Genomic DNA, 18687 nt, shown 5'->3' on the forward strand with positions numbered 1-18687 from the left:
TAATACAATGAATTAACTAATGTTGAATAATGGTTCATTTATGTCCCCTATTGCGAAGGGGGGGACATTAATTCTGTCTTTCAACTAGCGTGTTTTACCAAAAGCACATAAATGCTGAAAGTAGTAGACCAATGACGTCATCAAATAATTTTAAGCTCTTAAAAGATTGTAAAGTTTAATGTAAATGATTTACCTAAAATGGAAAAAAAAATGATTTATTAAATTTCTTTAGTGGAATAACGGTACGGAACAACTAAATTACTTATTGGGGAAGATTGGCAAACTCCTCAACATAGTCTCCCGGCAAGAGATGACTTGTATTTGGTGACATCTTGTGTAAAGATTCATTATTACCATTGTAAAGGTAAGGTAGGCTATTTAAATGTTTGAAAGTTAGATGTTTAGCTCTTTGTTGCACAAGTCAAGGGGAACAAATGTATCTTATGTAGGCTAAATAATATAGGTTATTAAGTGTTTGTAGAACATATACATGCAGATCCCATTAACAAGCTTTAATTTAATTGATATGCGCTATAGTATATCAAAATACGTTTCCAGTCCGCATAAATTAAGTTAAAAAAGCAATTTTATTCAATACATATATATATATCAAATTAAAAAACAGGTCCCATTGAACTAGAAACATTTATAGTGTTACATAATATTTGTCAAATAACAAGCTGTGTATTCCATGTGATAGGGGAAAACGTTTAGGCATAGTAGCGGTCCATGGACTGTAACTTTTAATTCCGTGAGGGTTTTGTCCAGCCGTTAATAAAGATAGATTCTATCAATAAACATTTTAACAATTCAACTATTTATAATTCTAATGCATTCCCCACTTGATGTTGAGAATCTCCTTGTGCTTGTTGCTTCAGGGAATTCTTCCTTGACACAAAGGGGCTGGTTTGGTATATCTACATGTTGTTAATGTCCGCGTGCCTGGGAACGACCAGATACTTCACTGCCCAGTCGAGGTGATCCTCCGCCACTCTAAACCTGCTCAGGTCCATGACAGTTTTCAAAGAGACTTTGTAACGATACGAGAAGCTGCTTCCGTCACTGTGGACCACAGGGGGGTAAGTGCCCCCACCTGCCACCCTGTGGTGCTGGGAGCTGCGGCGGGTCTCAGGTACCGGACCGGGGTGACTTTCAAACAACCAAGACGGAGGGCTGAGGTCTACACAGGGTACACCTCCCTGCTCTGGGACAGCCGCTGTGCCTGGTGGGGGGTGGACCTCTACTGGGCCGGGGCTCTTCCCCCCGGAGGACTGGATGGCGCTGTGTTCTGCGAGGGCCACGCAGTCTGCAGGAGAGGGCTTGGAGGCAGTGGGAGAGTGTGGAGATGCTGGCTTCTGGTACGGTGTGATGAGGCTTCGATCTCCTTTACTTGGCTCCAGGGGAGGGCTACCATCACAATCCGGCTCCACCTGGGGCGCCCTGGTGCTGGTCAGCGCCCTCTTCTCCCACTGGGCCTGGAGGTGGCCAGCGGGGTCGGGCCGAGCCTGGGAGGGCGAGGGTTTCGTGCCAGGGGACGTCTCGGAGGACGAGGAGGTGCAGAACACCTTGGACGGTGGGGGGAACATGTTCCACGGATTCGACCGATCGGCGTCCACCTCCTCTAGGAGCATGCCCTCGCAATCGTCGTGGAGGTTTCCCCGGGGAGGGGGAGCGGTCTTTTCAAAGCCACGCCCCCTGACCACATCCTGGGGCTCTGCCCTGGGCCTGCTGGTGGAGGCCTTGGGCTTGGCGGCAGGTGTCGAGTGCAGCACCAGTGGGTCAACGGAGGGGGGGATCAGCCCGCTCTGCTGGGTGCTACCTTCGTCGGGTTGCGTTGGCGGTCTCAGGGAAAGGGCCGCTGTATCTGGGATGATGAGATGAGCCATGGGTATGCTGAAAGTTTCATCCCCTTTGCATCGCACCCTGTCCAAATCCCACTCTGTACGCACATGCGTGCCTAAGGGCATGGCCGGTGGGTCGCGTGAGGTTGAGGGTCGTTGTGACGTAGTCCTCCTAGCCGCTGTCAGTCTTTCTCGAACCTCCTCTACTAAATCCATCAGACAGTCTTCCTGCCACACACCGAGCAGCTGAGTCAAATCAATGTCATTCTGACTGCTTTCAGTTTGAGCCAAATTCTGATGCTGCATGGCTTTCCATGCGTCACTGATCTTAACCCTAACAGAGGAAAGGGTTGTGCAGCAAGGGGGACTCTCTTTAATGGGTCCAGCTGCCGTTGCAGCAAGGTTGCTAAGTGACAGGAAGAATTTGCTTTTTCTCTTCTCGGAGGCCATATGAAACTGGAGACTATAGGTCTGCAGACACACCGTAGTGTTGACAAGGCTGGAGAAACATTCTCTTTCTTCGTCTTCCTGGAGGTTTTCCCACGCTGTGTCGGTCAAGATCGCAGGAATCTGGACCACTCCATCGGATAGAAAAAGCAACTGTGGGGGGCCTAGCATCCCCAGCGCCTGGGAATTCGGCATTTTACCCACCGCAATAACGCGGGCTTTAAGATTTGCGATATTTTTCTCTCTTTCTGTGCCGTGGTTGATTATCATATTCTCTATCCACGGCTCCAGTTTGGCCCTTGATGGAGCCATCCTTGTACCTATAAAGTATTACTGTGACGTTAAGTATAACTTACAATTGTGTGATTGTAGCCTAATTACCGATTGCTATTTTTTGTCGCTGTTCCAAAATGAAATGCATGTTAATTACATTGCGAAAGAGCGATGGGTTACCGTTGCTCCTCAATTTAAGCGCGGGGTTACATTCAAAATAGGTCACCGACGGATCGTTCAAACTTCTTCCTGCTTCAGAACGCGACCAATGTCCAAAAATTTACTTAAAACGTCAACATAAGCGGATGCGCAGACATCCGATTACTTTTTTAAAAAAGTTACTAAAATCGCCGCTTTCTAAATAACCTAAGAATCATATTCGATCGTAGAAAGTATTCCAGAAACGAGCAATAACAGAGCCTCTCTTTCAGAACTTGTCGTCGCATGGTATGACGCGCGGCCGGGGGCGTGGCTTCACTCTGAATCATACTGTCCCAACGTGTCTCGGGCATAACCTTACGAACGCTGTCAGGAGGGTTTTATTTAACGTCGTTGGGTATTCTACGTGTTGTAATAAGTAACACGCAGCATTAGCAGTGATCAACAAATGTTGTCAAGTGATATAAGTTATATGGTGAGTGTTTACATGAAGTATGTGCAGCCTCGGGGTTAGCATAACAGGTTCCTAATCAGTCTAGGCAAGGCATGTCAATTCGCGTTTACCTGTGACAAGTTTCTTAGAGTCCTCTTCAGTATTCTTCTGACTTTATGCTGGATGTATGGACATGTTGTAGCGACTACCTACCCATAATTTGAGGGAGTACACACCAGGCTTTAAACCTTACGGCAGGTAAAGCAGCATACAAAAGTTATGCTCTCTGAAAAAGATTGGATATTGTAATTGTAATGGTGATCATTTTATGTTGATGGTAGGCTGGTAGCTGACAATATCTTTCGTTGTTCCGTGGGCCAGGTCACCTTTTCAATCAGAATTCACTGTTGAGGCCTAACCAGTGAAAGGGGTCGCATGTTTGCTCAGGCTGGAAAATGTGTACGCCAGACATATTTTTCCTGTTTCTAAGTGTTGTAATGATTTTTGCATTGTCCATGAGTCATGAAAAATAAATACATACACAACTTAGCTAGCTAGGCTAGTTAGCCGCCTATTTCCCTGGTTGTGGTTGTCCTATTAGTGGTGGTACGCTATTGAACATGGATCAAAGTGTCTCATAATAACCAAAGAATTATTAAAAGCTCAAGTCATGTCTTTGTTATTAGTCTAGATATTGCTGATACAACAATGGATTCGCCAACTGGATCGAGGGTTTCAGACCCCCAGCATTCCCAGAAACTACTCCGGATGCTGCGTTCTTTCTGGCAAGAGAAAAGTTTTCATGACGCACTGTTGGTGGTGAACGGCGAGGAGCTTCCTATCCAGAAAAACATTCTTGCTGCTGCCAGTCCATATATCAGGTTAATACATAAGAAACAATGTATTAAGTATTCAATACCACACTTCCCCAAAGATTAATCATTCAATCATATCTTTGGGTGACCATGTGCATGTTGTGTCATTCCCAGCTAGTGGTTTTGCAGAGCTTTTTCCAACTTGACCACTTATAACGTGCTATTTTAGGACCAAACTCAACTACAACCCTCCAAAGGAAGATGGATCAACCTACAGAATTGAGCTTGACGGAGTCTCGATGCTTATCATGAAACAGATCCTGGACTATATATTCAGTGGCGAAGTGAGTACGAAACAGCCTTGGTTCATCACGGTTGCAGGCCGAGGTTCATGGGTGTGAGCTAGCCGAGCAAGTCACTGTGGCGCTCTGCTTGTTTAGTACATTGTTGGGACACTCCCGCTGAGCACATCTCTGGTCCATGTCTGCAGATCAGCCTGAGCGAGGACACCATCCAGGACATGGTGCAGGCCTCTGACCTGCTCCTCCTCACGGACCTCAAGTTCCTCTGCTGTCAATTCCTGGAGAGCTGCATCACGGCCGAGAACTGCATTGGCATCCGCCTCTTCTCGCTGCACTACTGCCTCCACCACGTGCACCACGTGGCCACCGAGTACCTGCAGACGCACCTCCGCGACGTGGTACTCACGGAGGAGTTCTCCGAGATGCCCCACGACCGGCTCTGCGAGCTGCTGGCCATGGAGAAGCTCAACGTGGGCAACGAGAAGCACGTGCTGGAGGCGGTGGTGCGCTGGTTTGCGCACGACCCCGAGGATCGCAGGGTGGGTGCGAAGCCTCGGTAGTACCATCCGAATGTCTTCAGCCTCAGGGGCTGTGTGTGGGAAGAGAGAGAAGTTCATGGGGAGAAGAAATGATCCTCTTTTCTTGCTCAACGATCTGAGCATGTGAAGCCTTATTGACTGGCGCATAGCTTGGTGATTTATCAATACAATATATGGATAATGTGTGTGCACCTCAGGACTATTATCCCCTTTTGTCTTCCAGGTGCACATGAAGGAAGTAATGTCCTCAGTATGGCTTCATGGACTGGACTCTTCTTACCTCAGAGAACAGGTAATCCAATCAAATATATCAGTCTTTCCCTCAGTGACAGGTTGGCTGGACCATCTTTATTGCATGTGGTTACATTTAATTGGCGACACTTATTCATGGCGACAATCAATTCAACAAGTCTATCTTATAATATATTCAGGATTCCAATGCAGCTAAATCTAGAATCCCAGTTTCATGTATTTATTGCCTCCCACAGATTTCTTTAATGTTCCACATCATATTGTGTAGTATAGTTTGTAAGGTTCTCCATGTGTTTCGTGGCGCCCCCCCAGGCCCTGGGGGAGCCACTGATGAGGGAGGTGATCAGAGAGTACTGCCAGCCTGCCCTTGCGGGTCCTGCCCCAACAGGAGAGGCTCTCCTGGCCGCCTTCAAGCCTCGGGGCTACTCCGAGTGCATCGTCATCGTCGGGGGGGAGGACCGCAAGTAAGCGTTTAGGCCTTGGGGTCGTTTCTCCCCCTTTGACACCAAGTGCAGTCTTGTTCTGCAGAGTGTATTATTGAAGATTGTGTATTTTGATCATATATATATATATATACACCAAACACCCCGGTTAAGCTAGTCCCTGCCCTCTATCAACATTTTTTAAATGCCTTCTGTCTGTCTCCAGGCAGAAACTTTTCTTTCTTTTTGATGTGCCTTTTTTTGTTGCTTTGAGGTTTTCGTTATCTCTTGTATAAAGTACTTCCATTCTGTCCAATTAGATTTGGGGTAACCGGTTTGATTGACGTAACCTGGTAACACAAATCTTCCAATAACGGGTAACCCATTGAGGGGTTATTTCAGTACATAGTTTGAAACTTTCAATCCATAGCACTAACATGTAAACCACTACATCACGTAGTTGTTTCAGGGTTTGGTTTCCGTCTATACAAAATCCAATGATGTTGCATGTTCTTTCTGATAACCTGAGACTAGTTTGGGATCACTGCCTGCATGATGACCTCATGACTCTCCACCGCGCAGGAACTCTAAGCCGACGGCGGCGATGCGCTGCATGTGTCCGCTCTACGACGCTCACCGCCAGGGCTGGATAAAGCTCCAGCCAATGAGCATGGCTCGTGTTTCTCATGGCGTGGTGACAGCCGGTAAGCACTGCGTCTTGTGCCACATTTATTGAAAACCCAACGGATGTACCGTTTCATGTCCGGGGCATGTTAGTAAACCAGTCGACACGTGTTTATGTCTGGTTGTTTTGTGTTGGGGATTCATATGAATGATGGTCTATAGTGATTTGGTAATGTCTATATAGTCCTGTGTGCGATATGAAGATATTAGATTGTCTGCACGATAATCCTTAACAGAGGGATTCGTGCAACAGTGCACATTCTTTCAGTTAGAATGAATACTAATGCACACATCCAAAGTTATTTTCTCTGCCAAAGCTTCAATCAAAAATAAGTGTTATTACCTTCAATAAGGGTAAGGTTTCTTGGACACCTATAGTATAACGCCACACTGTGTGGCGCATTTCATCTATAGCATCGCTCATTATAATGCTCATACACAATACACTATGAGCATGAGCATTATGCTCATACACTTCATTGACTTGCATCACAAAAAAAAATATTGTATTGTATTATTGTAGTTTCCTAATTTACGTGTGGAAATCTTTTCACTGATTCTGATGGATAATATATATTTTTATGCACTTTGTTGAATCTGTGTAATAACAAAACACTCCTGCCCTGGTGCTCAGTGGTTGATCTCTGATAAAACACAGACGACTCTTGTAGTTGAATCCATGTTAACTGTTTATTTAGCCCACGAGTCGCTAACACCAGTCTGTTTCCTGTTTAAACAGGGGGCTTTCTGTTTGTCTTGGGGGGCATGGATGAACACAAGAACATTCTTGATAGTGGAGAGAAGTACGATCCTGAAACCAACACCTGGAGCCCCATACCCTCTATGATGCAGGTATACTAGCTTTCGTTTTTTTGTAGATTTTTCTGTTAAAGTGTAATGTGCTTATTAATGCAATTATATTTTACCTAGTTGGGAGAACAAATTGATGAGATGTTATACATAATCTAATATTTTACATAAAAAATGCAAATTTAAATCGTAATAGGACAGCCCAACATCATTGTGGTTAGTTTATTTTACTCATTTGCATTTGTCTGCAGTAAGGCTTTTGCATGCTGTGTTTAATATGGCCACTAGATGTCAGCATTGCAGTAGTTTGGAGGAGGGGGAGAGGATCATTTTGCGACCCCCAGGTGGAGAGCCACTACGTTAATGGATTGTTAATAGATTGGGAAAGCAACCTCTTTCCGCTTTTGCTCCTCTAACATTCCCCTATTGGTTATATTTGTGCCTTTCCTATTAATATCCTTTAATACATTTGAAGGTGCTTTGGGAGGCTGTTGATTCATTATTCAATGACAATTCCTGCAGGCACGGCAGAATTTTGGTGTGGTCGAGCTGGACGGGATGATCTACGTCCTGGGAGGAGAGAACAAGGAGATGGAGCTGGTCACCATGGAGATGTTCAACCCCTACCTCAAAACCTGGAAGCTGCTGACCAGCATGACTATGGTTCGCAAGGTATGAAACAAAAGTATTATAATAAACTATGCAAACAATTAAATAGCAATGGTTAGTAAATTAACCAAAAGAGAATGTCTTCCCAGATAGAAATGAACTCCCTGTTTCCTTTTTTGAGTATTTAACCTTTTTATTTAACGTTATATTGTTTAAATCTACATCCTAACATATGCTTCATTTCTTTTACATTTAAACTCTTGTCTAGTGTGCGTGTTTCACTCCGCTATATTGCACACTTTCCTGCTCAGATCGGTTGCTACGCTACAATGAATAAGAAGATTTATGCTATGGCCGGCGGCTCCTATGGGAAACTCTACGACTCTGTGGAATGCTTTGACCCCACGACCCAGCAGTGGACCGGCCTCTGTCCCCTGAAAGAGAGAAGGTAAGAGAGAACGGTGGACAGAGACACGTTGTTTTTTCGGTGACCCAATCTTCCAAGAGTCCAATCTGAATGATGCACGTAATTACTTTTGAATTTAGATAGGAGCACATTGATGGCTTTATGCACTGCACACACTGTGTGCAAGAGTCATGACAGGAAGTGAAAGGTGGCTTTGGTGTCACCATGACGCTGTCTAGTTTTGGTTTCTAAGTCCATGTCAGACAGATTTATTTATTTTTTTCTTTTTTTTTTACACTTGTGACCACAAGCTACCAAGTTGATAACCACACTTAGTTTGAGCCAGTTTAACACCAATCGGCCCACCGACCCTCCGGTCTTGTGTGGCCCAGGCTGTTTAAACGGCTTATCGGTTTAGAAAATAGTCAATTTATGTTATTTTTGTGATGTTTTGTGTTGGGCTGTCAAGTTCCCTTTTCATTATCTTCGGAGGCGGGAAGGACATGTGCAGACCTATGTGTTTAACGTTTGAATGATAGGCTATATTGTGTTAGAAATCACTTTTATTTATTAATAAAAAATAATGTGGTGCTGGCGTTAGGTTTGGCTCCGTGGCGTGCGGCGTGGGCAAGGAGCTCTACGTGTTTGGCGGCGTGCAGACCAAGGAGCACGAGAACTCCGAGGAGAGGCACATGACCACGTGCAAGTCTGAGTTCTACCACGACGACATGAGGAGGTCAGTGGACCGGAGCACACCAGGGGACTTTAGCTGTGGAAATGGGGAAGGAACGAGACCTGGGGGGAGAGGCGGTCGACATGCGAGACTACTTCTCCTTTGACTCGGGAAGCGTTAACACCTCATTTGGTGTGTGTCCTGTTCAATTTGAGCTCAATTTCTGTGATACATATTTTTTTTATTCTGCAATAGGGCTCTTGGAACGAATTTAGGGAGTCGAATATGAATTTAATGGTAAAAAGATGAATGTTAATCGATTACTGAAATTACTATTCAAATGTATAGATTTTTTATTTTTATAAATGTGTAAATGTTTGTTTATGATTTATTGTCGTGGGAAAAAAACCCAAACAAACAATCGCGTTCAATGTAAAAGGACCTTACAACGTGAGACTTGGAAGAGGGCTCTCCATCACCACGAACAACATAGCTAATGATAATAACACCGTCAAGATAATATATATAATAATAATATAATATATCATTTTGTGCATATTATTACATGGCAAGAAAGAAATGTTTATTTGTAGAAGGCCCTCTAGGGGACAGAACATTTAACAACCACTTGCTAGTGACTTTTGTGATGCAAAAGCCTTTGCACACAGTGTAAAGGATAAAATAGGTTTATTTTGAGCATAAATAAACATGCATAGAAAAACAAGGAAGGAAATTCGAATGGGGTTATAGAGGAAGACTGACGGCTCTATTCTGTAATGAAGTCTTCTAATGAGCCATGTGATATGTGTGCTAATTGAATTTCTTCAAGCCTCTCATCCCACTTTCAATATATCACCAAACACTATTCTTCAAACTGAAGAGTCTGTGGTCAATGTCACATCATTCAGTGCTTAACTGTTGGGCTGCTGTGTATCTAGATGGATGTACTTGGATGACCAGAACCTGTGTATTCAGACCAGCTCATCGTTTGTCTACGGAGCGGTGGCCATAGGAGCCAGCATCTATGTGGTGGGAGACTTGGACACGGGTTAGTACATCCACACTCCTATAGAGCTCTTTTGGCTGTTAACGACTCTGGGGCTCCTCATATACATTCGGTTTCAACATCAGTTATCCGATTGTTTTCGAAGTTGTAACAGAAAATGCAGAAAATGTGTGACTTGCCATTCCCGTTACCGTTAAACATCATTTAAGTTCCCTGTAGTCCATACACTATATGTAGATCTTCTTCAACCAGAAGCTCCAATCATTTAACCGTTAAATTTTGCACTCGCAATTACTTGATATTGATGGTCACGTTTTCTCCCTTTACATTCTTTAACTGCTTCCAAATACATTTATGGGAAACCTTCTGTTTATCATCAGTAATCACTCTACTGCCGTACCGCTGAAATGCGCACACCTAGTGGCCATTTTAAACCATGTCTGCATTCCAAACTTGAGTGTTCATGCTTCTTAGGAAATATCCCACCTAACAGGACAAAGACCGGGAAAGGGAATGATGCGGTGGTGCCGGTTCCAGATCAATAAGGATCCCAAATGGATGATATTTATCTGAATTATGTTGATGATTATGCTGTTTATGATGACTATATGATGCCTGGATGCTGGCTGGATCCTTGCCGTGACATTAAACATACAGAACCAGTAGCTACCACAAAACCTGATTAACTTTATTTCAACTTTATCCTAAATATCTCTTGACCGAATCATCCAGCTTGGGTTTAAAGTTAGAGATGGGGTACATATAACAGTTCTCACTTTATACCAAAGCCTGACCACCTAAATATATAACCTCAACATCTATATCCATATCGTAGCTTAACTACCATATTCTAACTGATGGGAATGTGTCATATGTAACTCTAACCCTCATTCCAAATACAGGACTTGATAATATGACAATAAATGATGCATAAATGTGTGAATATGTGGTGTTGCCCCTCGCGCTGCAGGCAGGAGCTTTGACTACATCAGAGAGTTCCGGCGCAGCAGCGGGACGTGGCACCGCACCCAGCCCATGCTCCCCAGCGACCTCTACAAGACGGAGTGCTCCGCCCTGCGCATCGCCAACTGCCGCCTCTTCGGCCTGCAGCTGAAGCAGGGCATGTTCCGCGTCCAGCCATTGGCCTAACGGCCCCAAGTCCCGGGCCGCTGAGAGTCACCCGGCCACTGCCCTTTTGCTTCACTAGGACTGGAGATCTATGAAAGGAACCGTATGGAACCCTCTTTTTAATTGTCGTATGTTGGTGATTGTGAGTTACCGTCTCTCTTTTATCTGTTGTTGGAGAAGTGGTTTCTTTTCGTACGACTTGGCTGGCTCTGTGGGAAAGGGTGGCCTCTTAGCCTTTTTGGTATTTTTGTAGAACGGTTTGAATCCGTTTTGGTTCATTCTAACCCTGGCCTTTTTATGTTGCTTTGATTTATTTCTTTTCAGAAAAGGAAGGGATTTGAGCTTATTTCTTTATTTAATATATAGATGTATATCTTTTACTTATCTGCCTAGCTCCTCTGTGGATTTGGCCATAGGTTGTTCAGACCATGCTTGGTGGACATTGTGGTCGACACTTGAAATCACACGGGAGACATTATTTACAACACTAGTCCTAGTACAACCATATATGCACCTCGCTCGGTTCTGCACCAGACGACCCCATAAGTGACAGGTTAAAGCACACGAAATGGAAAGCCCCCACATAGGTCTCCTATATAGGTTTAAACCAACTGTATGCAAGGGGTGAGGGAGTTCCACTTGCGTTGTCAACTCCCTCCCTTCCTCCCTCCCTCCCTCCCTCCCTCCTCTCCTGTGGTCTCCCCTCTAGGTCTGTCTATGTCTCCCTGTCAAGGCACAGACAGGCCCCGGTCAGAAATAGATGGGAGTGCTTGTGGTTGTGGGAAGGGAGGGAGGAAGGTGAGGCGGGAGCGACCGACAACACTCTTAACTATTTGGATGTCTCTCTGACCTCTTGACCCGGCTTTTACAGTCAGTGTGGACCGTTTTGGCATCCATTGACACCCCCAAACCCCCACCCCCACGTTTGTTCTGTGAGAGTTACAGCTGTTGCTGTCGTCCAACCTCAGAGAGAACACATGTTGGGGATGGGGCTGGGGGAGGGGAGGGGAGGGGGGGAGAATCCCGTCACACACTTGGCAAACGTATAATATGTACAGAAATACACAACTCACCAGGGTTAAATTCGTGTGGGACCTGGCGCGCATGCTGTGGCCTGGCGCGTGTGCCGCATGTGTACATATGTTGCTTGATATTGTCGCTAGGACGCCAGGCATTAACAGGCAACAACGTAGTTTCCCTTACCAGCCTGAGGCAGGCTTATCTGTAAATGACGTCATCAGCGTCATCATCATGTGCGGTTGCTTAATGCCCTTGCAACACACACAAAATTCCTTCAAATTGCAGTTGGAGATCCTGTTTAAGGTGGGACATTAGAATCACTCTTTGAGAGGTATAGTTGACATATTTGTTATGAAATGAATTGCTAATGCTTATTTCACTGAGTTAGTGTTTTTTCTTCCCCAGACTTTATAGTTTGCTGTAGATTTCTGTGTTAGAGGCTATTTTGACACTAATTTGACCAAAGATCCCTTGATACATTTCTGATGGAGAAAGGCTTATAATATAATATAATGTATTATGAAATCTACATGCATTTGCTATTTGCTTTATTTTCAGGTTGTTTTTCAAGACAAGTTCAAAACACAAATGCCTGTTAACATGACTACAAATACATTTGTGATGCACAATGAACTGCGTTTTAATGTGCTGCCTTTTTGTAGTCCCAGGCATCAGAGTTCAAGGCCAGGCGTGCATTGGGTTCGGTGGTTTGGAGTGTAACACAACAGGATTTCTGAACCTCATCAGGATGGAGATTATTTCGTTAAACGAGTGGCTCTTATGACATGCCATGTAATTCAACTAATTACAGGTCCTGACTACTCACACCCACACCCACAGTGTGCTGGCAACATATGCCGATATCTCTCTTTTCCTTCTAGCCACAACGCTCCCTGTGTGTCACATGCACAAACGCATGTTCACACGCATAATGAAACACGGTCTGGGAGTTAGCCTTGTGCACATAAGGAGTCCGCTCTAAGAAGTCCACTTCTTTTCTCATGGGGGATAATCAGCTCCGCGTGTTGGCCCTCTAGGTCTGACATTAAAGAGTTGTAGACTGAGGTCATATGTTTATTTAAAGAAATATCCAACCTTATTCTATAGCCGCCTGATCAGAGGACACAATGGTGATGCTATGGTCAATGCTATTTCTGCTGATGATCCCTATTGGTTTAATAGGAACTAGCAAACGGCATAGCCTAGCTATCCAGTTATGGGACAACCTGATGGTGAAACTAATCGATTTCAGGTTGAGGGGTTTAAACAATCGCCTCAACAACACTATGCTCTTTGTCATTTCTCACTACTTCTGTACAACCATGTCTGTTATGCTTATTACTTGAACTCCGAACTTTCCTCAACCTTCACATTAACTCAATGTTGACACAGTTTTGGAGCGCAACTGTCGGTTGAACAGGGTGGAGGTGTGTCCGCCGAGTTATTTGAGTCCCTTCACTGTTATTGGTCAAAAGACCAGACTTATGGGGGCAGGTGGAAGAGATGTGGACAAGGAAGAATGGCTTTCCAAGAACTGGGTTAATTTCACAACAAGCACACAAGAAACCTCAACATTGTGGTTTCCACTGCTTCCAACATTTATATTTTTTGTTTTATGAACGTGTTGGCTTACTACTGATATATAGTTGTATAGCATAGCTCCTCTTCAGCTGCCTCTGGTTGGCTGGTTCCATTTCAGTCAATTAAAAAAACGTAGGCCTAGAGGCAATATTCTTGCTGGGAAAATGTGCACTCCAAAAGATAAACATGACCGTTTTTATCCCTTTCTTATCTCTTGATGTCAGCATATAAATGTTGCAATGCCACCTATCTTACAGTTTTATGTGTGGGAGTTTATTGGGTCCAAAAGTTCTCGATCTTGTCATAGTTAGATGGCACATATCTTACACATCATGTACGGATTATTCAGAGACGTTTTACTTGTTGAAACAGAACTGTTCCAAGGCACATTTTAATTTACATACATTTACATTGTTTCATCTTTTGAATTGACAGCCAGGAAGGGTATATCATTATTACAGAATTTTTGTTAATTGGCAGCAGAGGGCTGTATCATCATTGGAAGTTTAGTCAAGTTGGTAGACACATCATATGACTTCAGCCTACGTAGTCCAGTGTTAAGTGAAATATGTGCTCACAATATTTCAGTTTCGATTATGATGAATCATACTTAAAGATAGCATGCCTCTAAAACTTAAAGTGGATTGATGGTAGCCTAAATAGCCTACTAGTGATTTGACTCATTTGTTTCTTTTATTTAGTTAGAAAATGTTCCTCAGAGCGCTTATCGTTGATCAATATCTGGTCGGCGTGTTCCGGTTAGTCGAGTACCTCGATTCACTTCCTGGGGTTCTCAGCTCGAAAAACACATTTTATTCAACGTAGCCGCGTCCCTCGAATAAAAAGGTCCAAGGTATTTCTAAAGGGGGGGTCATTCCGAGAGCGGACTCACTGAAGTCAAGCGCCCTCCCTCCTCCATTTTTTTTTTATGTTCAAGGGAACTGCTCTCCCAGCCCGATCACGCTCGGCAGACAGTCGGGCGAGAAGACGCACAGCTCGTCCGCTCGCCTCCCCATTGACGTCACTTCAGTGTCACGTGCACAAAAGAGACCAATCCGAAGCGCTCTATCGGAGAGCTCTGTTCCTATACGAAGATAGGAGAAAAGACAGAAAAAGGAACCGTGCCAATAAACCTTTAATGACCAAATACACGGAGAAACGGCACACGTCGCCTTTGGAATTTTTTCGTTTTTCACCTCTGAACACGGAGTATATTTATGTGTTTTAATTGAATTGTACTATTTGGACTGCTATCGGCGGATGGTTGAGGCCATGGCCCGGACATATTGAATAGCTCGGGGGGGGAGCGAGACGCGCACCGTGTAGACAATTCTAGGGGCATTGTGTGGATACAAACGGTGGGATATATGCATTTTCTGCGGTTATAAACAACATTTTTCGTCCCAAAAAACTGCCATAGAAGACGTTAAATGGCGTTTCTATGTTTATCCTGCCGTGCCTCATTTTCGCCCCCATTACTCCTTCAATAAGCGAGGTCGTGTAGCGGTAGCTCGGGTCCCCCAGCTCGATCCGACCCTGTTCGCTTCTTGATGTGCATTTAGGCTGCCGATTCGGGTGACGTTTTTTTTTACTTCCAATTTTGACTGATCTAAAGCACCATGGATTTCAACGGCAGCGGCGGAGGAAACGAACTGCACAACAACCAGTTTTATCAGTCGGAGGAGAACAAACCTTTGCTGGGGGAGATGTCTGCGCCCACGGCACCGGAGGGGAATAATAATAACAAGTTGGGCGCAGGGTCGTGCAAAAGAACCTTGCTTAATTGCAGCAGTGGGATGAGATACAAGTTGTTACAAGAAGGAGACATTCAGGTGTGCGTGGTCAAACATCCTCGGACATTTCTCAGCAAAATCCTCACCTCCAAATTCTTAAGGAGATGGGAGCCCCACCACTTAACTTTGACAGAGAGCAGCCTGGCGTCGGCCACGGTAAGATAGATTCCCTGTGTCCTTGCACAGCGTTGTATGATGACACTAAAGATGTGGGTCTTTTGACTAAACGTGGTACGCACGGAGAGATAACGCGCACCCATTGACGCAGTATTTGAGAAGGGAATGTGAGTGACTTTTCATGTTCCATTTGCTGATAATATAATCGCAACATTGTGGCAGTAGCCCCCCCACTCATCACCCCCCTCCCGATCCAGAAAAAAACCTCGTCGCTCGTTTGTTTTTTATATGCTGAAAGAAATCTAAATTGGATCATGCAACAGTCAAACATTTTAATTTATATGGCTGAGCTTCAGTCTAAATAAAAATTCACCTATATCATAAAAAAAGACGGACATATTGTTCTCGCAGTCCTGCATTGTTGTCACGGATTCAATAATGCTGTGAAGCATTAGGCCTATATTATTTGATTGGGAATCCTTGAATAGTGTTAAATAATTGGATCCTGAGGCTGCAGACAGTGTTAGCGTTGTATCCTAACTCATGGCAATATGCATCCTATTACAACTACATCATTTCAAACCAAGTTTGACGGCTGGATTCTTGTAGGCCTACTGTCGAAACACATTTGCATCCAATATAATTATATACTTTTATGAAAAATGGTTTCCATTCTTAGACAATGACATATTATATTCTCCTACAGATACATTAAAACGTGTATAACATTAATAACACGGATACTAATGCTGAGCTATAGTTTATGTATATGATAGTGATTTGGGTGAATAATGGCCGTAATTTATCAAAGTCTCCTTTTGTCCCTTCAACACTTTTGACATTATCCACTGTACATGGCCATTGTTTTATCAACAATATCCTTACCAAGGCGTCACTTTTAAAAACTGATCCAAATCACACCTCCACTTGCAGCTTGTTTGTGGTTGTGAGTGACAACGCAACCGTCGAGGGGTGAACAATTCGCCAGCTGTTCACATATTTCACTGGAAGGAAATGACTAGCTGCAACACGCAATAGGTCGATATCATATCAGGCTTAATCACTTCCTGTAGGGGCCTGGCGACTGCTTGTGAGCTAGCTGACTTGCCTACCTGAGGCTTGGGTGTGGGCTACCGAGGAGAAGCCACAATGTCTCTCCTCAAAACACAGGTGTCACGATTTGGTTGATGACCACATATTGTATTGTACTACACCCCCATGGCTCACCTGGGAAGTCTGCTGAGGTTTCACATCCTTCCAGCAATCTTAGCTCAGACAAAGCTTGTGCCTGAAGCTGTTACTGTGTGTGTGTGTGTGTGTGTGTGTGTGTGTGTGTGTGTGTGTGTGTGTGCGTAAACAACTTATATATATATTATGTGTTGACGTCACTCCACTGTGATCCATTAACAGAATACTTATTGTTGTTGTATTTTTGTTATCTGTATCTGGTGATGGCCCCCTCTGACCCGACACACTCAGGAGCGGGACCACCGTCCTCTATTGTTCCAGTCTTTTGTCTGCCCCGTGTTGACATTAGGGTAGATGAGGGCAACCTGTGAACCTTGGACGTTGGAGTCAAGTGCTCAGACAATGGCTGTCGTTCATCAGCGTGGCGAGTGTGGGTTTCGAGGAAAATAAGACAGTTCTTATTTTTTTATATATTGGTGTACTTTTTCGCCCCCTTTTTTTTTTTTAACTAAATCATGGCATTTAATGTGCCAGAAGTACCAAGTGTACAATCTCAACAACAGCTTTAGTCATTAGTCGTGTGTACAAGGTTATTCCAACAATGGCCAACAATGACATTTCCGTCCCAGAAGATTGATGAAACCCCCAGATCTAGGCGAGATCCCTGAGACAGTGCCATATTTCTTTGCGCCACTCCTTCAATCTTTTATGGCTCCTACTCATTAGAAGCAGTGCTTTCACAGAGATGTGGCGGCGAGAGCTTTACGACGTTCACTTCAAAGGCTCAGTAGTATTGCTGACATCACACTCCCTGGTAAACCCAGCCTGATACTAGGCTAGCTAACCTCAAGGGCTGGCCTTCTGGTCACACTCACCGCCTGTATTTTAAACAGACGTAAGAGGGCCGTCTTGTCCCAATCGCCACGTCGTAATGCCACTCTGGATAAAAGATAATAGCGATTAAAAAAGGAAAATGGAATCTTTTGTTTTAATTTGCTCTTTTGTCACCCAGTGGAGACGAAGGTTCAACAGCCTTCATCTTCCATGTCTCAAACAATCAAAAAATACTGCTTTCAATACAAAAATAATTTTATTTTCTTAATTTACTTAAATTGTATTGGTCTGTTAAGCATCTTGGCATCTTTATCAAAAAATTGGCCTTTAAAAGGTGGTTCAATAATATTGGGGAGCTATAGTTTTTCAACGATATACTGTAGGTGAGCTATAACAACGTAATGAGCCCAGAGAATCACGGATATATTATAAACCCGAGGCTAAACGAATAGCATTTATTGCACCGCTCCACGTCACCATGTTCACACATTTTTCCCTCGCGTACGCACAAAAATGGCAGGTTGAAACACGCAAGGTGACGGCAGGCGCGCCGCGTAGCTGTCGTTTAAAGGTTTGGTGTCTTGCTAAAGGACTCCTCTAAAATTAAGTCGGGAGGAGCAGGGGATCGAAGACGGCAACACTTGAGGCGTGAGAAAAAGCTCCTGCTGGCCTAACCCTCCTGGCTTCGCATTATGCATTAGGCTGGCTGGGACCCCAGACACACACACACACACACACACACACACACACACACACACACACACACACAGTTTATTGCTCTGATCGCAGGGCTGTGTAAGCAAGCGGCCTGGTTAATAGAAAGGATGACCTCTTTTAAAGTTTGGCCTCTGTTTCTGTTAATTCATGGATGTGTGTGGGTACAGTGTGAGGCTTTCTTCCCTTTCTGTCTCATCCCATGGACACACACACACACTCACTCTCTCTTCCCATGTGTGTCCATGCGTTACATTCTAGGGCTCTGTACTCTGTCCAACAGGTGCCCACACAGCGAAGCATAGCAACAGGAATTACAAGGCAATACTTTCCGTAAATCTGTGTGTCTAAGTAACATAGTGAGACGTTGAGTATTCCATTGCGTCCTTTGTGGAAAAGCTAAACAAACTTGCATATTGTTATTATTTTCTCTTGAGACACCCGTATCATCTTAGCTTAACATCTTAATTTGCTATTTGGCAAATGGAACATGAACAATTCTGATTTGGCAATATGTAAAAATGTGTATGTGAGCCACCCTAACCACACATGGTTGTGAAAGGAAGGAAAGTTTTTTTTTTCAATATTCTGTTTTTATAGTCCTCCTTATATATTTAACTTTTTCTGCATGCCTCTCTGTC

At 44.1% G+C, this 18687-nt stretch overlaps 3 protein-coding genes across 4 annotated transcripts in view; 2 read left to right on the top strand and 1 right to left on the bottom strand.

The window, feature by feature from the left end:
• Nucleotides 1–642: 642 nt before the first annotated feature.
• acd (ACD shelterin complex subunit and telomerase recruitment factor) lies at nt 643–2985 on the bottom strand. Its single transcript, XM_079743069.1, has one exon. It carries the CDS (start codon nt 2598–2600, stop codon nt 918–920), a length of 1683 nt encoding a protein of 560 aa, XP_079599195.1. The 5' UTR covers nt 2601–2985; the 3' UTR covers nt 643–917.
• Nucleotides 2986–3059: 74 nt separating this feature from the next.
• gan (gigaxonin) lies at nt 3060–11752 on the top strand. Of its 2 annotated transcripts, none has more exons than XM_079743037.1 (13): nt 3060–3195; nt 3840–4034; nt 4198–4312; nt 4459–4809; nt 5033–5101; nt 5374–5525; nt 6066–6187; nt 6907–7019; nt 7500–7649; nt 7898–8034; nt 8594–8728; nt 9604–9713; nt 10642–11752. In XM_079743037.1, exons 2-13 carry the CDS (start codon nt 3862–3864, stop codon nt 10818–10820), a joined length of 1806 nt encoding a protein of 601 aa, XP_079599163.1. In that variant the 5' UTR covers nt 3060–3195; nt 3840–3861; the 3' UTR covers nt 10821–11752. The 2 variants fall into 2 exon arrangements, with proteins under 2 accessions (XP_079599163.1, XP_079599164.1); XM_079743038.1 differs by lacking the exon at nt 3060–3195 and adding an exon at nt 3325–3411.
• Nucleotides 11753–14474: 2722 nt separating this feature from the next.
• cmip (c-Maf inducing protein) overlaps nt 14475–18687 on the top strand; it is a 29349-nt gene continuing 25136 nt past the window's right edge. The window contains exon 1 of the mRNA XM_079743758.1: nt 14475–15349. Coding sequence (XP_079599884.1) covers nt 15020–15349 — 330 coding nt within the window. The 5' untranslated portion in view covers nt 14475–15019. The remainder of the gene's footprint in view (nt 15350–18687) is intronic.

The sequence above is a fragment of the Pollachius pollachius genome, assembly GCF_949987615.1.
Source record: "Pollachius pollachius genome assembly, chromosome: 9".
Classification (NCBI taxonomy): domain Eukaryota; kingdom Metazoa; phylum Chordata; class Actinopteri; order Gadiformes; family Gadidae; genus Pollachius; species Pollachius pollachius.

Coding starts and splice junctions, on each gene's coding strand:
- acd (XM_079743069.1), bottom strand. CDS start 2,600: ATGGCTCCATCAAGGGCCAAACTGGAGCCGTGGATAGAGAATATGATA.
- gan (XM_079743037.1), top strand. CDS start 3,862: ATGGATTCGCCAACTGGATCGAGGGTTTCAGACCCCCAGCATTCCCAG. Junction 5,102..5,373: donor CTTCTTACCTCAGAGAACAG/GTAATCCAATCA, acceptor GCGCCCCCCCAG/GCCCTGGGGGAGCCACTGAT. Junction 8,729..9,603: donor TACCACGACGACATGAGGAG/GTCAGTGGACCG, acceptor CTGTGTATCTAG/ATGGATGTACTTGGATGACC.